General features: G+C 36.9%; 2 protein-coding genes across 2 annotated transcripts; both read left to right on the top strand.

Moving 5' to 3' along the window:
• Positions 1-316: 316 nt before the first annotated feature.
• LOC127622821 (extracellular calcium-sensing receptor) lies at positions 317-6,212 on the top strand. The gene is made up of 6 exons (XM_052096923.1): positions 317-537; positions 636-924; positions 2,671-3,486; positions 3,582-3,806; positions 5,108-5,231; positions 5,314-6,212. Exons 1-6 carry the CDS (start codon positions 317-319, stop codon positions 6,210-6,212), a joined length of 2,574 nt encoding a protein of 857 aa, XP_051952883.1.
• A 1,502-nt stretch (positions 6,213-7,714) lies between these two features.
• LOC127623040 (extracellular calcium-sensing receptor-like) lies at positions 7,715-11,159 on the top strand. The gene is made up of 6 exons (XM_052097247.1): positions 7,715-7,941; positions 8,139-8,433; positions 8,702-9,487; positions 9,658-9,879; positions 9,953-10,076; positions 10,267-11,159. Exons 1-6 carry the CDS (start codon positions 7,715-7,717, stop codon positions 11,157-11,159), a joined length of 2,547 nt encoding a protein of 848 aa, XP_051953207.1.
• Positions 11,160-13,608: the final 2,449 nt, after the last annotated feature.

Genomic DNA, 13,608 nt, shown 5'->3' with positions numbered 1-13,608 from the left:
TGAAAACGTCTGTGTAATTTTTTTATATACAAAAGACATCAGAAGTTATGGACTATAAACATTATACAACACAAAACACACACCAAACTTATTTTACTACACAAATTTCATGATGTTCAAAAACAATTCATTTTTTTTATTTTTATAATTGCAACATACAATACATACAATACCTACAATTAATAAATCCTATTTACAGGCATATTTCTGTTGATATTTTGAATGCTGGTAATGACATGTGACATAATGAGATGCATGGTGACCTGTGTCTGGTATATATAACAGAGTGTCCTGCCCACTGTACTCATGCTGAGGGATGCAGGCATTACTGAGCATGACTGCCCTGCTTCTGTGGCATCTGCTTCACCATCTTAGTGCACTCAGTTCAGCTTCCAAATGCATCTTGCAAAATGACTTTGAGCCTGGCTTCATGGCTGATGGAGATTTTCTAATAGGTGGGATTTTTCCTTTGCACTACAATCAGGAAATGCCAGACCTCAACTGTACTTACAAACCTGGGCCAGTCCAATGTAATGGGTGAGTAAAAGGATTGCATGCTTATAAAGTATAACCATTGTGAATAAATGTTTTGCTAGAAAATTTGTATTTCCTTTTGTCATTTGTTTTATCTGCAGATTCGATCCGAGATCTTTCCGATGGGCCCTTACAATGAAACTTGCTGTAGAGGAAATAAACAAGCGAGCCGATCTCCTACCTAATTACACTCTGGGTTACAAAATCTTTGACTCTTGTGCATACCCTCTGACTGGGCAGAGAGCAGCAGTAGCTGTTCTAAATGGACCAAATGAGAAAGAAAACCCCATGTGTTTAGGTGCAGGTCCATTGCTGGCCATCATTGGAGAATCCGGGTCAGCTCAGTCTATTGTAGTTTCTAGAATTCTGCAACCTTTCAGGATTCCATTGGTAAGTATAACATGAGAACGTTTAGTGGAAACAATAATTATCATTGTCTTGTAACCAACCAACTTTGATATTTGTCATATATTTTTCTTATATTTTACACTCATCAAATATGATATTTCACAATATATATATACACTGTTTGTATGGTAAGGTCTCCAAGATTGTTGTTTCTGGGGTCACACTTACAGTGGAGACACCTGTTGAAGTAATCCACAAATTGCTTTAAGCACATTTCTGATTGTTTGTTCTACATCATATATTTGTATGCATTTGTAATAATTATTTAGTTGATGTTGTTAACTGATCAACTTTATCTAACATAGTTTTCTATGAATATGAATGTTGCCATTTGGCAACACTGGACCACAATGGAAAAAAATACCAGTTATGGAAACTCTGTACTATAATGAAAATGCACTAATGCACTTTCCCAATGAGATTTTATTTTTATAAATAGTGGGATCTATTATATTATTGCATTTACAAATCTATTTGGAAATGTTTATGTATAAATAACACATTCACAATTTGCATTTCGTCTTTTCAGACAAAAATAAGCATGGCAATGTTTGAAGGAATTTACAAGAGTGCACAGTGCCCACTTTTGACTGACAACAGTGAGGATGATCTAGGCTTTAGTGACAGTGAAAATAATCAGCTATTTTGACGAACACATGATTATGATGCACAACTTTTGTTTGTAGGAGTTCCAAGTGTACAAATATAATAAGTAATTAAAGAAATATTGATTTAATTCAAGGGGAAATTGAGATTTAAAACAAACATTTTTAATTTGGAGCATTTTCCATTGTTTTACAGATTTGCTATATGGCAATGTTTCCCAAATTTGTAAACTTTTTTATGCCTTTTTATTTTTATATTTTATTTTGTCAGAAAATCAAATGAACATAATGCATACTATACAGGGTTAATTTAGAGTGTATTAATGTCTGAGTAAATAATAAGAGCAGAGGTTGTTTTGCCCATAATGATGTGAAGCTGTTTAACAGTGTAGCCCAAAAATCAAATATGTACAATTCTTGACACAAAGTTATGTGTCACGAACCCCGCTCCCTCGCTCCGCCCCCTCGAGCTTCCACGCTCGTTCCGCCCCCTCGAGCTCGCACGTTCGTTTTGCTCCCTCGAGCTTCCACGCTCGTTTTGCTCCTACGAGCTCTCATGCTCGTAGCAGGTCTCCCTCCTCGGGCTCACATGCCCGCTCCCAATGGCCAGAACATTATGACCACCTGCACTCGTCTCTATCACCCCTTTATTCGTTTCACCTGCACTCGTCTCATCACCTTTCATTGTTTACACCTGCACCTTCCCCTATAAATACCATAGCACATCCGTTTCATGGGTGTTGGTTATTGTATTTAGTTTCCCGTGTCTTTGCCCCCCGCTAGTCTCGTCTAGTTTTGATCTCCTCTCGTTTACCCCTTAGCTTGCCAGCTCCCCTTGTTCCCCTGTCTTTTGCTCCCACTAGTTCCGTCTTGCTTGTATATTGATTCCCCGGCTTCGACCTCACGCTCCCTTTGACTACTCTCTCCCGGATTTGCCCCCTTGTTTATATCTTGATTCCTCAGCTTTTGACTTAACGCTCACCCTGACCATTCTTCTCTGGACTTGCCCTTGTTTTGTACTGTTGCCTGCTTTTATTTAAATAAAGTAGTTTTTACACCGACATTGTGACTGTCTCAACTTGTATTCGCTACATTATGGCAGTTCTCTTCTTTCTCATGACAGATCAGTTATTTTTCCTCCTGTGCCTGTCTGAGTAATCGGAGAGAATATCCCACATTTTTTAGAGTCATCCCTAGTGATGACTATCAAGTAAAAGCCATTACAAAACTTCTGATGCATTTTAACTGGACCTGGGTGGGAGTTGTACGGGGAGACCATGAGTATGGTCGCTTTGCTCTTCAGGGCTTACTAAAAGAGCTGGAGGATACAGGCATATGTGTGGCATATCAGGAGATGATTCCTCTGTTATATGATCATAAGAGGGCACTGGAAATCATCCGTGTCATGAGCTACTCCACTGCTCGTGTGGTCGTGGTGTTCTCAGCTGAAGGGGAGCTCACACCCTTCTTGAGAGATTACATGGAGCAGAATGTCACTGGGATACAGTGGATTGCAAGTGAGGCTTGGGTTACATCCTCTGTGTTTACAGGTAGTGAATACTATCCTTTCCTTGGAGGGACTATTGGTTTTGGAATACGACAGGGTCAAATCCCAGGGTTAATGGAATATCTCATGACAGTGAATCCAGAAAGTTACCCCTCTAACACCCTGGTTCAGGAGCTGTGGGGAGCTCTATATGGCTGTTCTTCCTCTACCTCTGGATTAAATAATCATTTGCCCTCCTGCACAGGGCAGGAGACTCTTAGGGAGCAGCACTCAGCCTACATGAACACTTCCAGCCCTCGCATTTCCTATAATGTTTATAAAGGAGTGTATGCAATTGCTCATTCTCTGCACAATCTCATTCACTGTTCACATGGAAAAGGGCCATTCAGTAACTTCACATGTGCAAACATACATAATGTCTACCCATGGCAGGTGATTAATGTTAAATTAACTTTATATAAAATTATAACATGAAGTACTGTTAACAAAGAGTCATAAATGTATCTCTTCAATCCAATATTTCACAGCTACAGCACTATCTCCAAGAGGTGTCATTCACTATTTCAGGAGAGACAGTTAATTTTGACATGAAAGGCGATTCTATTCCATCTTATGACCTCATCAACTGGCAGAGGGGCTCAGCTGGAAATATTGAGTTTGTTAATGTGGGCATGTTCGATGGTGCAAAAGAATCTGGACAGGAACTGGTCATCCAGGAGAAGACTATCATGTGGCCTGGCCATCAGACAGAGGCAAGCCGTTCTCACAGTGTATTTCAGTCCATGAGATTCCATGTTCTGAAGATCTGTAGGGTCAAATGGAGGTAAGTGTCACAAATCAGTGGTTCTCAACTGGTGGGTCGAGACCCAAAAATGGGTTACAGGTCTGTTCTGAAAAAGTGCTTTTTTGTTATGTGCAAATAAAAAGCAAACAAACCACATAATCATGCATAGTTAGGATGACAAAACAAAGATTGAAATAGAAAGGGAAAATGCTTCACATATTTTATTGTTTTCGTTTTTTCTATTCAGACATTCTATAGCATATTGTTGGGCTGTTCATGGTCTAAAAATGTATACTCTTCAGTTTTTGTTTACTTCTGTACAATAAAAAAATGTTGTACTATGTTTGCCTGCTACTAGATGTCCAATGTAAAATCAGTGTCTTGAAGCAAAACCAGTTGAGAAGTACTGTCTAAAATGCACAATTGTTCATCAACGGCTGAAGATCATTGGCTTGTGGGACTGAAATGCAAAAGGCGTACTGAATCTTGTATTTGTTCAGAATATAAAGCATGTACCAGGCATACTCTAACCATTATTAAAGAGAATTTGATTTTTAATAGACAATTATTTTCTTGTCAGCTAATGTTAGTGCATTGTTGCACCAGTGTTATAGACAAAAAGGAATGTCCCAGGTTCAATACAAGTAAAGCTAAATCGACAACATTTGTAGCATAATGTTGATGACCACAGAAATATATTTATGACCTGCCACTCTTTATTTATAAAAAAAGAAGCAAAACCTGAGTTCAATAAGGCATTTGCAGTGGAAGAGAAATGGCCTGTCCATAAACAGTAAAATACACAATATTTTAAAAGTATAGCCACACGATGTAAACATTATATATGAACATGATTTTATTGTGATCAAATGGCATAAAACCTTATCTGTGTAAAGTTACATAAAATTTTACAACTTTGTTGCCATGACAACAGAGAACAAGTAAACCCTTTTAGCCATTTTATCACACTAAAATCTTGTAAAGCAGAAATTTTCTCTCATTAAAATAATGTTAACACAAAGAATGTTTACGTCTTGTGGCTATACCTTTGAAAAATGTGTGCATTTTAACATTCATGGACTAGCCCCATTCACTTCCTTTGTAAGTGCCTTACTGTAATTTTGATTATAACGAGACAAGTTGAAATAATTTTTTTGGTAATCAACATTTTGCAACAAATATTGTTGATTGAGCTTAACTTGTGTTGAGCATTCTTTTAATATACACTGATACACATATAATATATGTGTTCATCTGTGGGTTAAGCAGGTGCTGGTGTCTGTATGCAGTAACAGCTGCAGTCCAGGATTCCGGAAGGCTGTCCGTCGTGGCCAGCCTCTGTGTTGCTTTGACTGTGTACCATGTGACAGTGGCAAAATCAGTAATAGGACAGGTTGGTGAACAATTTCAATCATTTCATAAATCTAATGAGAATGACCTTCAGCCCAATTTTTAAAGTCTTTCCCTCTTTTTAGATTCAATAGACTGTATGGCCTGTTCTGAAGATTACTGGTCAAACGCTGATGGAACATTGTGTATTCCAAAAGTGGTTGAGTTCCTTACTTATGATGCAATGGGACTGATCCTAACAATAATAGCTGTAGTGGGAGCCTGCCTGACTTTAGCTGTGTTTGCTGTATTTCTCTATCACAGAAATACTCCTATTGTACGCATCAATAATTCAGAGCTCAGTTTCTTCATTCTCTTGTCCTTGACTCTTTGTTTTCTGTGTGCTCTGTTGTTTATTGGGGAACCAACATCCTGGTCCTGTTTGCTGCGACACACTGCCTTCAGCATCACTTTCTCCCTTTGCATCTCTTGCATTCTGGGCAAGACTTTAGTGGTGCTGGCAGCTTTCACAGCTACCCGGCCTGGAAACAATATCATGAAATGGTTGGGCCCCACACAGCAGAGAATCATCATCTTCAGCTGCACTCTGGTTCAGCTGGTGATTTGTACTGCTTGGCTTGTAGTATCGCCTCCTTTCCCCAACAGAAACACTAAATATCAACAGTCCAAGATCATCCTGGATTGCAGTGTGGGCTCTGATCTGGCCTTCTGGTGTGTGCTGGGATATATTGGCCTCTTGGCTTGTGTTTGCTTCTTTCTGGCTTTTTTGGCCCGGAAGTTGCCAGGCAATTTTAATGAGGCCAAGTACATCACTTTTAGCATGCTTATTTTTTGTGCCGTGTGGCTGGCCTTTATACCTGCATATGTGAGTTCACCTGGTAAATTTACAACTGCTGTGGAGATTTTTGCCATTTTAGCTTCTAGTTTTGGCCTGCTTCTCTGTTTATTTGCCTCAAAGGTTTATATAATTTTAGTAAAGCCAGAGAAAAACACCAAACAACATTTAATGGGAAAAGACAAATAATTATATTTATCATGCTCTTAGCTTAGATCAAATGTGAATTGCACTCAATGAAATTCAATGTGAAGTATGTCCAATTGCCAACAATATGAAATAAATAACTCAGATAGCAAGCCATTCAATGTTGAAGCAATATTGATTTGAAATTGAAACAATGTTGATTTTTGTCATTATTTCATTATACAGTCAACCAGCAAAAATTAAATCATGATTTTATAACAAATATAATACTTCAACTCCTATTCAATTACATTGATTTCTGGTTGAATCTAAGAATTTAAGATTAAACCATTTCAATGCAAAATGAATCACGTTTGTTAGATTTCACTCTGTTGTAATTCACCCCTCTACCAACCCCCATAAATCCAGAATTTTTTTATTTATAGTTTTTAGATTTTATAAGACTGTTAATGTGTTTTGTTAAAGGAATATTCTTGCTTCCATACAAGTTAAAATGTATTGAAAATTTGTTGCATAATGGTGTTAACCAAAAAACTACTTTGTCCCTCCTTTTCTTTAAAAGAAAAAGAAATTCAAAAAATTACCAGCTTTTGTGGTAATCAACATTATGCCACAAATACTGTTGATTAGTCTGAACCCTAAAACGATTAAGCTTAAATTATATTGAACCCGGATTATTCCTTTAAAATGCATTACACGATAAAACATTGCAGAAGTAGTTATCACACAATGGTTCATATTGGGAATTTTTATTGATTATTGCAAAATACCCAGTGTTGACCCATTGTGTGATTACTACTTTATATCTCTATTAAAAAAAAAAAAACTTCTTAGTAACCCTGCATAATTTTCATGAGAAGGCCTTGTCAGGCCGGCATGTTTCCACCATCCAGAACCATGTTTCAATTAATAAATCAAATGTTTTTTGTCTGATGGTTTTAAAATCTTGTCAAAATAATTTGGATGGTAAGGCAAAATAAAATATTAAGACATTTCTCCCGAGATTTACAAGGGGGTGGGGTGACCTTGAGGGCAGTTCCTGCTTTTTTTGTTATGAAGCTTTATTTCACACACTTCACACATACTGTATTGTCATTGTGATTAAATATTAATATTGATAAACCAGTAACACTTTACAATATGGTTCCATTTCTTAACATTAGTAAATGCATTAGTTATCATGAATAAACGATTAACTATATATTTGTTACAGCATTTATTAATATTTTTTAATGTTAGTTAATATAAATATAATTGTTCATTGTTAGTGCATGTTAGTTCACAGTGCATTATCTAATGTTAACTAATACAACATTTGATTAAAAAAAAAATAATGCTTAATGCTTAAAAAGTATTGTTCATTGTTAGTTCATGTTAACTAATATTGTTAACTCATGTTAACAAATGAAACCTTTTTGTAAAGTGTTAATGATAAACCACACCCTCTTATGTTTTACCCTTGCAAATTCATTGCTGCAGTGGCTATTTAAACATGGTGTAATGCTCACCCGACATTTGAAGTGATTGCTAGCCTAGAAAAAGAAATGCAAGGCAATCTTTTATTGGCAGTGACAGTAATCTGCATTGCCAGGCTTTGCCCCGCTGTGTGTGCTGTTGATCCACTGACTTGCATCCTGCAAGGAGACCCGCGAACTCCTGCTTTCTTCATGGACGGAGACTTTATTATTGGAGGATCTTTCACTATTCATTACTCGAACCTAGAGAATCACACCTACACTAGACGGCCACAGCCACTAGAGTGCAGTGGCAGGTTAGCATTTGACATAGAGAATTGAATGCAGTCCTTGACAGATCAAGGTTGAATATATTGATTGTTCTATACATAATGTTCATAATGGTCTTTTTGCTTCTTGTGTAAAAATTTGTTAATGAGAATCAGACATACAAAACACACACACACACATATATATATATATATATATAATTGTAATGTGTGTACTTGAACAGCATGAACTTCAAAGAGCTGCGCTATGCTCGTGTCCTGGAGTTCGCGATCCAGGAGATCAACAACAGCTCAGATCTGCTACCGGGCATCACGTTAGGATACAGTATACATGACTCTTGTGCCTCTGTGCCAATGTCAGTCAAACTAGCATTTCAGTTTGCCAATGGACTTGACCCCATATTTAACTACACTGATTCTTGTGCAAATGCTGCTGCTGTGACTGCTGTAGTCGGAGAATCGGGTTCCACACCATCTATAAGCATGTCAAGGATTCTCGGTCCATTTGGGATTGCACAGGTGATTGCTTATGACATTTAAAAAAAAAATGTTTTGTCTTTATTGTTTTCTATAATACAGAAAAATGTTTGCATTGTATTATTAAAGCTTGCTTAATCATTGTAAACACTGAATTTTGTTTTCTTTATATATATATATATATATTTCTGTCACAAGAATGTAAAGTATGTGATTGGACTAATCAAAAGGTTTATTTCCATGTCCTGTCATATAATGAAAAAAAAAACCTTTCAGAATTGTTTCCTCCTCATTGTGCATTAAACTGTAGGTGAGTCACTCCTCAACATGCTCGTGCCTCAGTGATAAACGGCAGTATCCTACTTTCTTCAGGACCATCCCCAGCGACCACTATCAAGCAGCTGCTTTGGCATCCATGGTCAAGTACTTCGGATGGACGTGGATCGGGGTTGTTCGCAGTGATTCAGACTATGGGAACTTTGCCATGGCATCATTCCTGAAAGCTGCGGAAGAGGAGGGAATATGTGTTGAGTATTCGGAGGCCTACTTTAGGACACAGCCACGCAGTAAACTCAAGAGAGTCTCAGATGTCATTCGCAGGTCAACGGCTCGTGTAGTAGTTGCTTTCCTGGCCCCGGGTGACATGAGACTTCTCTTGGAAGAGCTGAGCCAGCAGCCTCCTCCCCCACTGCAGTGGATTGGCAGTGAGGCGTGGGTTACAGACAAAGAAATGCTGCGGTTTAATATGTGTATTGGTGCTGTGGGCTTTGCAGTTCCACGATCTGTTATCCCTGGTTTACGTAACTTTTTACTTGACCTCTCTCAAGACCATTTGCTGAACTCTCCCCTGTTGACAGAATTTTGGGAGAAATCATTTAGCTGTAGTTTTAAAAAACGAACAGGCTCTCCATCTGGTCTGCCAGCATGTGATGGCACAGAGGACCTGTATGCATTACAGAACCCATACACAGACACGTCACAGTTGCGAGTCTCTAACTTGGTCTACAAAGCCACATATGCTATAGCGCATGCCATCCATGGCATTGTCTGTAACAATGAGCAATGTAATAAAAACATCAATGTTGAGCCCAAGAAGGTAAACTTTCTTATTATGGAATAATTTAACTTTTAAATCCACATGATTATTTACAATAGATTCTGTGTTCCTTGTGAACTGTAAAAATTGCAGGCACTCCTAGAATGTCAGCACCACCACAAATTCTCAAATCATAACTATTTTTTTCTTCACATTCATCCGTCATTCAGGTTTTCGATCAGCTTAAGCGAGTGAACTTCACTAGAAATAATTATTCTGTTTCATTTGATGCCAATGGAGATCCTGTGGCCACCTATGAACTTGTGAACTGGCAGCTTCAGAAAGATGGTTCAATTAATTTTGTGACTGTGGGTCGATATGATGCATCCCAGCCAAAAGGCCAAGAATTTAGTCTAAGCAGATCTGTCATTTGGAACGATGGCAGTGAAAAGGTATGCACAGTTTTGCTCTATTTTATCAGTTTGCGAATATCTGTGAGTGCTGTGTGTCAACTGTCACTTCCAGGTTCCCGTGTCTGTGTGCAGTGTGAGCTGTGCCCCAGGCACTAGGAAGGCTGTTCAAAAAGGAAGGCCTGCCTGCTGCTTTGACTGCATTAACTGTGCAGAAGGAGAGATCAGCAATGAGACAGGTAATGTGTTTGGATATATTCTTCTAATTAAACGATTCACGATTACAATAGGCCATTTTTCTCTTCTTCCCTGTCAAACTAAAAACAAAAGAAACTGGCGTGCTGCTCGCAGAGCTGGTAATTCTAAATCCAACATGTTTTTCATAAATGGGTTTTAATAACTGATTTCTTCATGTTTCAGATTCTTTAGATTGTCACAGATGCCCATCTGAGTACTGGCCCAATAAAGATAATGATAAGTGCCTTCCTAAACCAGTGGAGTTTCTGTCCTGGGATGAGATCCTCGGAATCATCCTGGCTGCTTTCTCTATTGCTGGCTCTTTAGTGGCTTTGAGCATGACTTCAGTGTTCTACAAATACAGGACCTCTCCCATAGTTAGAGCCAACAACTCAGAACTGAGCTTCCTGTTGCTCTTCTCACTGACACTGTGTTTTCTTTGTTCTCTCACTTTCATTGGTAGACCTACCGAGTGGTCATGTATGTTACGTCACACAGCGTTTGGGGTCACTTTTGTCCTCTGTATCTCTTGTGTTCTGGGGAAAACTATTGTGGTGTTAATGGCCTTCAAGGCTACACTTCCAGGTAGTAATGTCATGAAATGGTTTGGACCCCCTCAACAGAGACTCAGTGTTCTTGGTTTCACTCTTGTGCAGGTTCTTATTTGTGTGCTTTGGTTAACAATATCCCCTCCTTTTCCTTACAACAATATGCAACACTACAAAGAAAAGATCATTTTAGAATGCAGTTTGGGCTCTGCAGTTGGTTTCTGGGTTGTACTAGGCTATATAAGCTTCTTAGCTATTCTTTGTTTTGTTTTAGCTTTTCTGGCCCGAAAGCTGCCAGATAACTTCAATGAAGCCAAATTCATCACGTTCAGTATGCTCATATTCTGCGCAGTTTGGATCACTTTTGTACCCGCTTATGTCAGTTCTCCAGGGAAGTTCACTGTGGCTGTGGAGATATTTGCGATTTTAGCTTCAAGCTTTGGTTTGATTCTTTCTATTTTTGCTCCCAAGTGTTTTATTATTGTGTTTAGGCCAGAGCAGAACACCAAAAAATATTTAATGGGTAAAGTACCATGAAAAGCCCCCAGATACTCACAAAGCAATCATTAGTAAGTGACACGCAGACTGTTTATTAAAAGTTATAAAACATTATATTATTTTAATTTAGGGATGCACCGATACTGGTATCGGAATTGGGTCCAATACCACACTCATGTACATGTTCTGGTAAAAAATGCTCCGATACAAAAAACTGATACCATCTGACATACGAATGTCATTACGTAAACATTCAGCGCACAGATTAAAATCAGGTCATGTCCTAGTGAGATTATTTAACAGCAAATACTACAATTTAATGAGATAGATAGATAGATAGTTTGAACGTGAAGCTTTTTTAATGTGAGTGCTTGTGAATGTGTGGAGCTGGTGTTGTGCAGGCATAGAGACACAAAATGCTCATATCTTAGATCCTTGGCTCATACATGGAAAACATTTATGAGCATGCTCTGTTTGTAGCAGATGAAAGCATGCAGAGCTAATTCACTTATTAGCATGAGTCATATCCAGACTATATATTTATTTATTTAAATAGTAGCCTTTTGCAGTTTAATTATTACTGCAATTCACGTAGCAAACCGCTTTTACGGATTGGGAATCTGCCGTTATTAGTACGTCAGAGCTCTTTGGTCTAAAAACACAGACACACTTCAAAAATAAAAGCTTCGCCATAATAAAAGCTAAATTTAAATGAAAAAAGTATGTCAGAAATAGATCACTACTGTATAGTTATGTAATATTCACTGTTATACTAATAATAATAATAATAATATTAAATCAATAGTAACTGTATTATACTTTAGCAATATCTATCATCTGTGATGCTCTATTATGCACTGCTTAATTTGACAGAAATAACTGCAATGTTGTATTTAGCATTGTGCTGTGAGGTTCTGAATAAAATTACTTCATTTGATAAAAATAATACAAATTCAAGTTGAAAATTTATTTTTATTATTTCATTTAAATAAAGTTTTAATTTATTTATTTAAACAATTTTGATAATTAAGTGTAAATAAACTGCTGGTATTGAGTTCAGAAAAAACAGGTAATGGACTCGGTATCGGCGAGTACAAAAAATATCGGCAATTGTACTCGTTCTAAAAATGGTATCGGGACATCCCATTTTTAATGTATCAACAATATCATATTTGTGTTATATGCACAAATATGAACTGTAGTTTGTAAAATCATTGGGAAATGATAGTTAGAGCTAAAAAATTTAAATCATATTTAAATTCAAAATGAGTAAGTAGCCTATTAATACCCTGACATAGGTTAATTTTCACATATGCTATGTTAGCCTAACAGCAGATGTATATTCACAATGTGTGTGCTTCTTTCACGCTTTAACATTGCTTGGTATGTTTTAAAAAAAAAATCTCATTTCTACATGTTCTTGTAATGTTATACTACTAATTTATAAAGTCATTTTACTCTAGTTATCTTGTGATATGATTGTTGTCTAACACATACTTCACTAATAAGTAAATAATTGTCATTTAAAAATGGATAAGCAGGTGTAATGGGAGTCAGCTGGTACTTGATAGCTGTGCAGCCTTTTGTCTCCTCGTTAGTGCGCCCACCTCCCATGCCAGAGACCCCAGTTCAAATCCGCTCAGATTTTTGCCATTTTAGCTTCTAGTTTTGGTCTGCTTCTCTTTTTTTTTTTGCCTCAAAGGTTTATATAATTTTAGTAAAGCCAGAGAAAAACACCAAACAACATTTAATGGGAAAAGACAAATAATTATATTTATCATGTTCTAAGCTTAGATCAAATGTGAAATGCACTCTATGAAATTCAATGTGAAGTATGTCCAATTGCCAACAATATGAAATAAATAACTCAGATAGCAAGCCATTAAATGTTGAAGCAACATTGATTTGAAATTGAAACAATGTTGATTTTTGTCATTATTTTTATTTTTTTATTTTTTTTATAATAATGGTTTATTCGGTTACTAAACATAAAACAGAATGTATATACAACAAATTCATTACAAACAAAGAAGGTAACCGAACAGGTGTAGGCTGAAGCCATGGCTTATTACGCCTACCCTATTTACAAAACAACAACTACCCATCAAATTTTGAACATAAACAATACACATGTATAAACATATGTCTACATACACACATTCCTATATACACATACTGCATATACTGTATACTCATATACATACTGTACATACATTCAAACCTCTGCACTTGATTACAAATATTTATTTATTACTTATGTTATTAAAATTTAAGCACAACAATTATACATAAACTTATCTTAGACAATTTTTCTTAAGCATCCGAATATTTGTCAAAAATTAGGATTTTAAACAGTTTTTTAAAGTAATGAATGGAATTGCTCCTCTTAAGATCATCAGTGAGACCATTCCACAAATCAACCCCTTTTACCGAGATGGTGTTCATTTTAAAGTTTGTTCTGACCATCTGTTTTTTAAACATGCTCTCT

This window comes from Xyrauchen texanus, chromosome 29 (assembly GCF_025860055.1).
Source record: "Xyrauchen texanus isolate HMW12.3.18 chromosome 29, RBS_HiC_50CHRs, whole genome shotgun sequence".
NCBI classification, from domain to species: domain Eukaryota; kingdom Metazoa; phylum Chordata; class Actinopteri; order Cypriniformes; family Catostomidae; genus Xyrauchen; species Xyrauchen texanus.
The sequence above is the reverse complement of the archived record's forward strand: the minus strand, read 5'-3'. Positions and strand labels throughout refer to the sequence as shown.

Coding starts and splice junctions, on each gene's coding strand:
- LOC127622821 (XM_052096923.1), top strand. CDS start 317: ATGCAGGCATTACTGAGCATGACTGCCCTGCTTCTGTGGCATCTGCTT. Junction 538..635: donor GGGCCAGTCCAATGTAATGG/GTGAGTAAAAGG, acceptor TTTTATCTGCAG/ATTCGATCCGAGATCTTTCC. Junction 5,232..5,313: donor CAAAATCAGTAATAGGACAG/GTTGGTGAACAA, acceptor CCCTCTTTTTAG/ATTCAATAGACTGTATGGCC.
- LOC127623040 (XM_052097247.1), top strand. CDS start 7,715: ATGCAAGGCAATCTTTTATTGGCAGTGACAGTAATCTGCATTGCCAGG. Junction 8,434..8,701: donor GTCCATTTGGGATTGCACAG/GTGATTGCTTAT, acceptor ATTAAACTGTAG/GTGAGTCACTCCTCAACATG. Junction 10,077..10,266: donor AGAGATCAGCAATGAGACAG/GTAATGTGTTTG, acceptor CAGATTCTTTAG/ATTGTCACAGATGCCCATCT.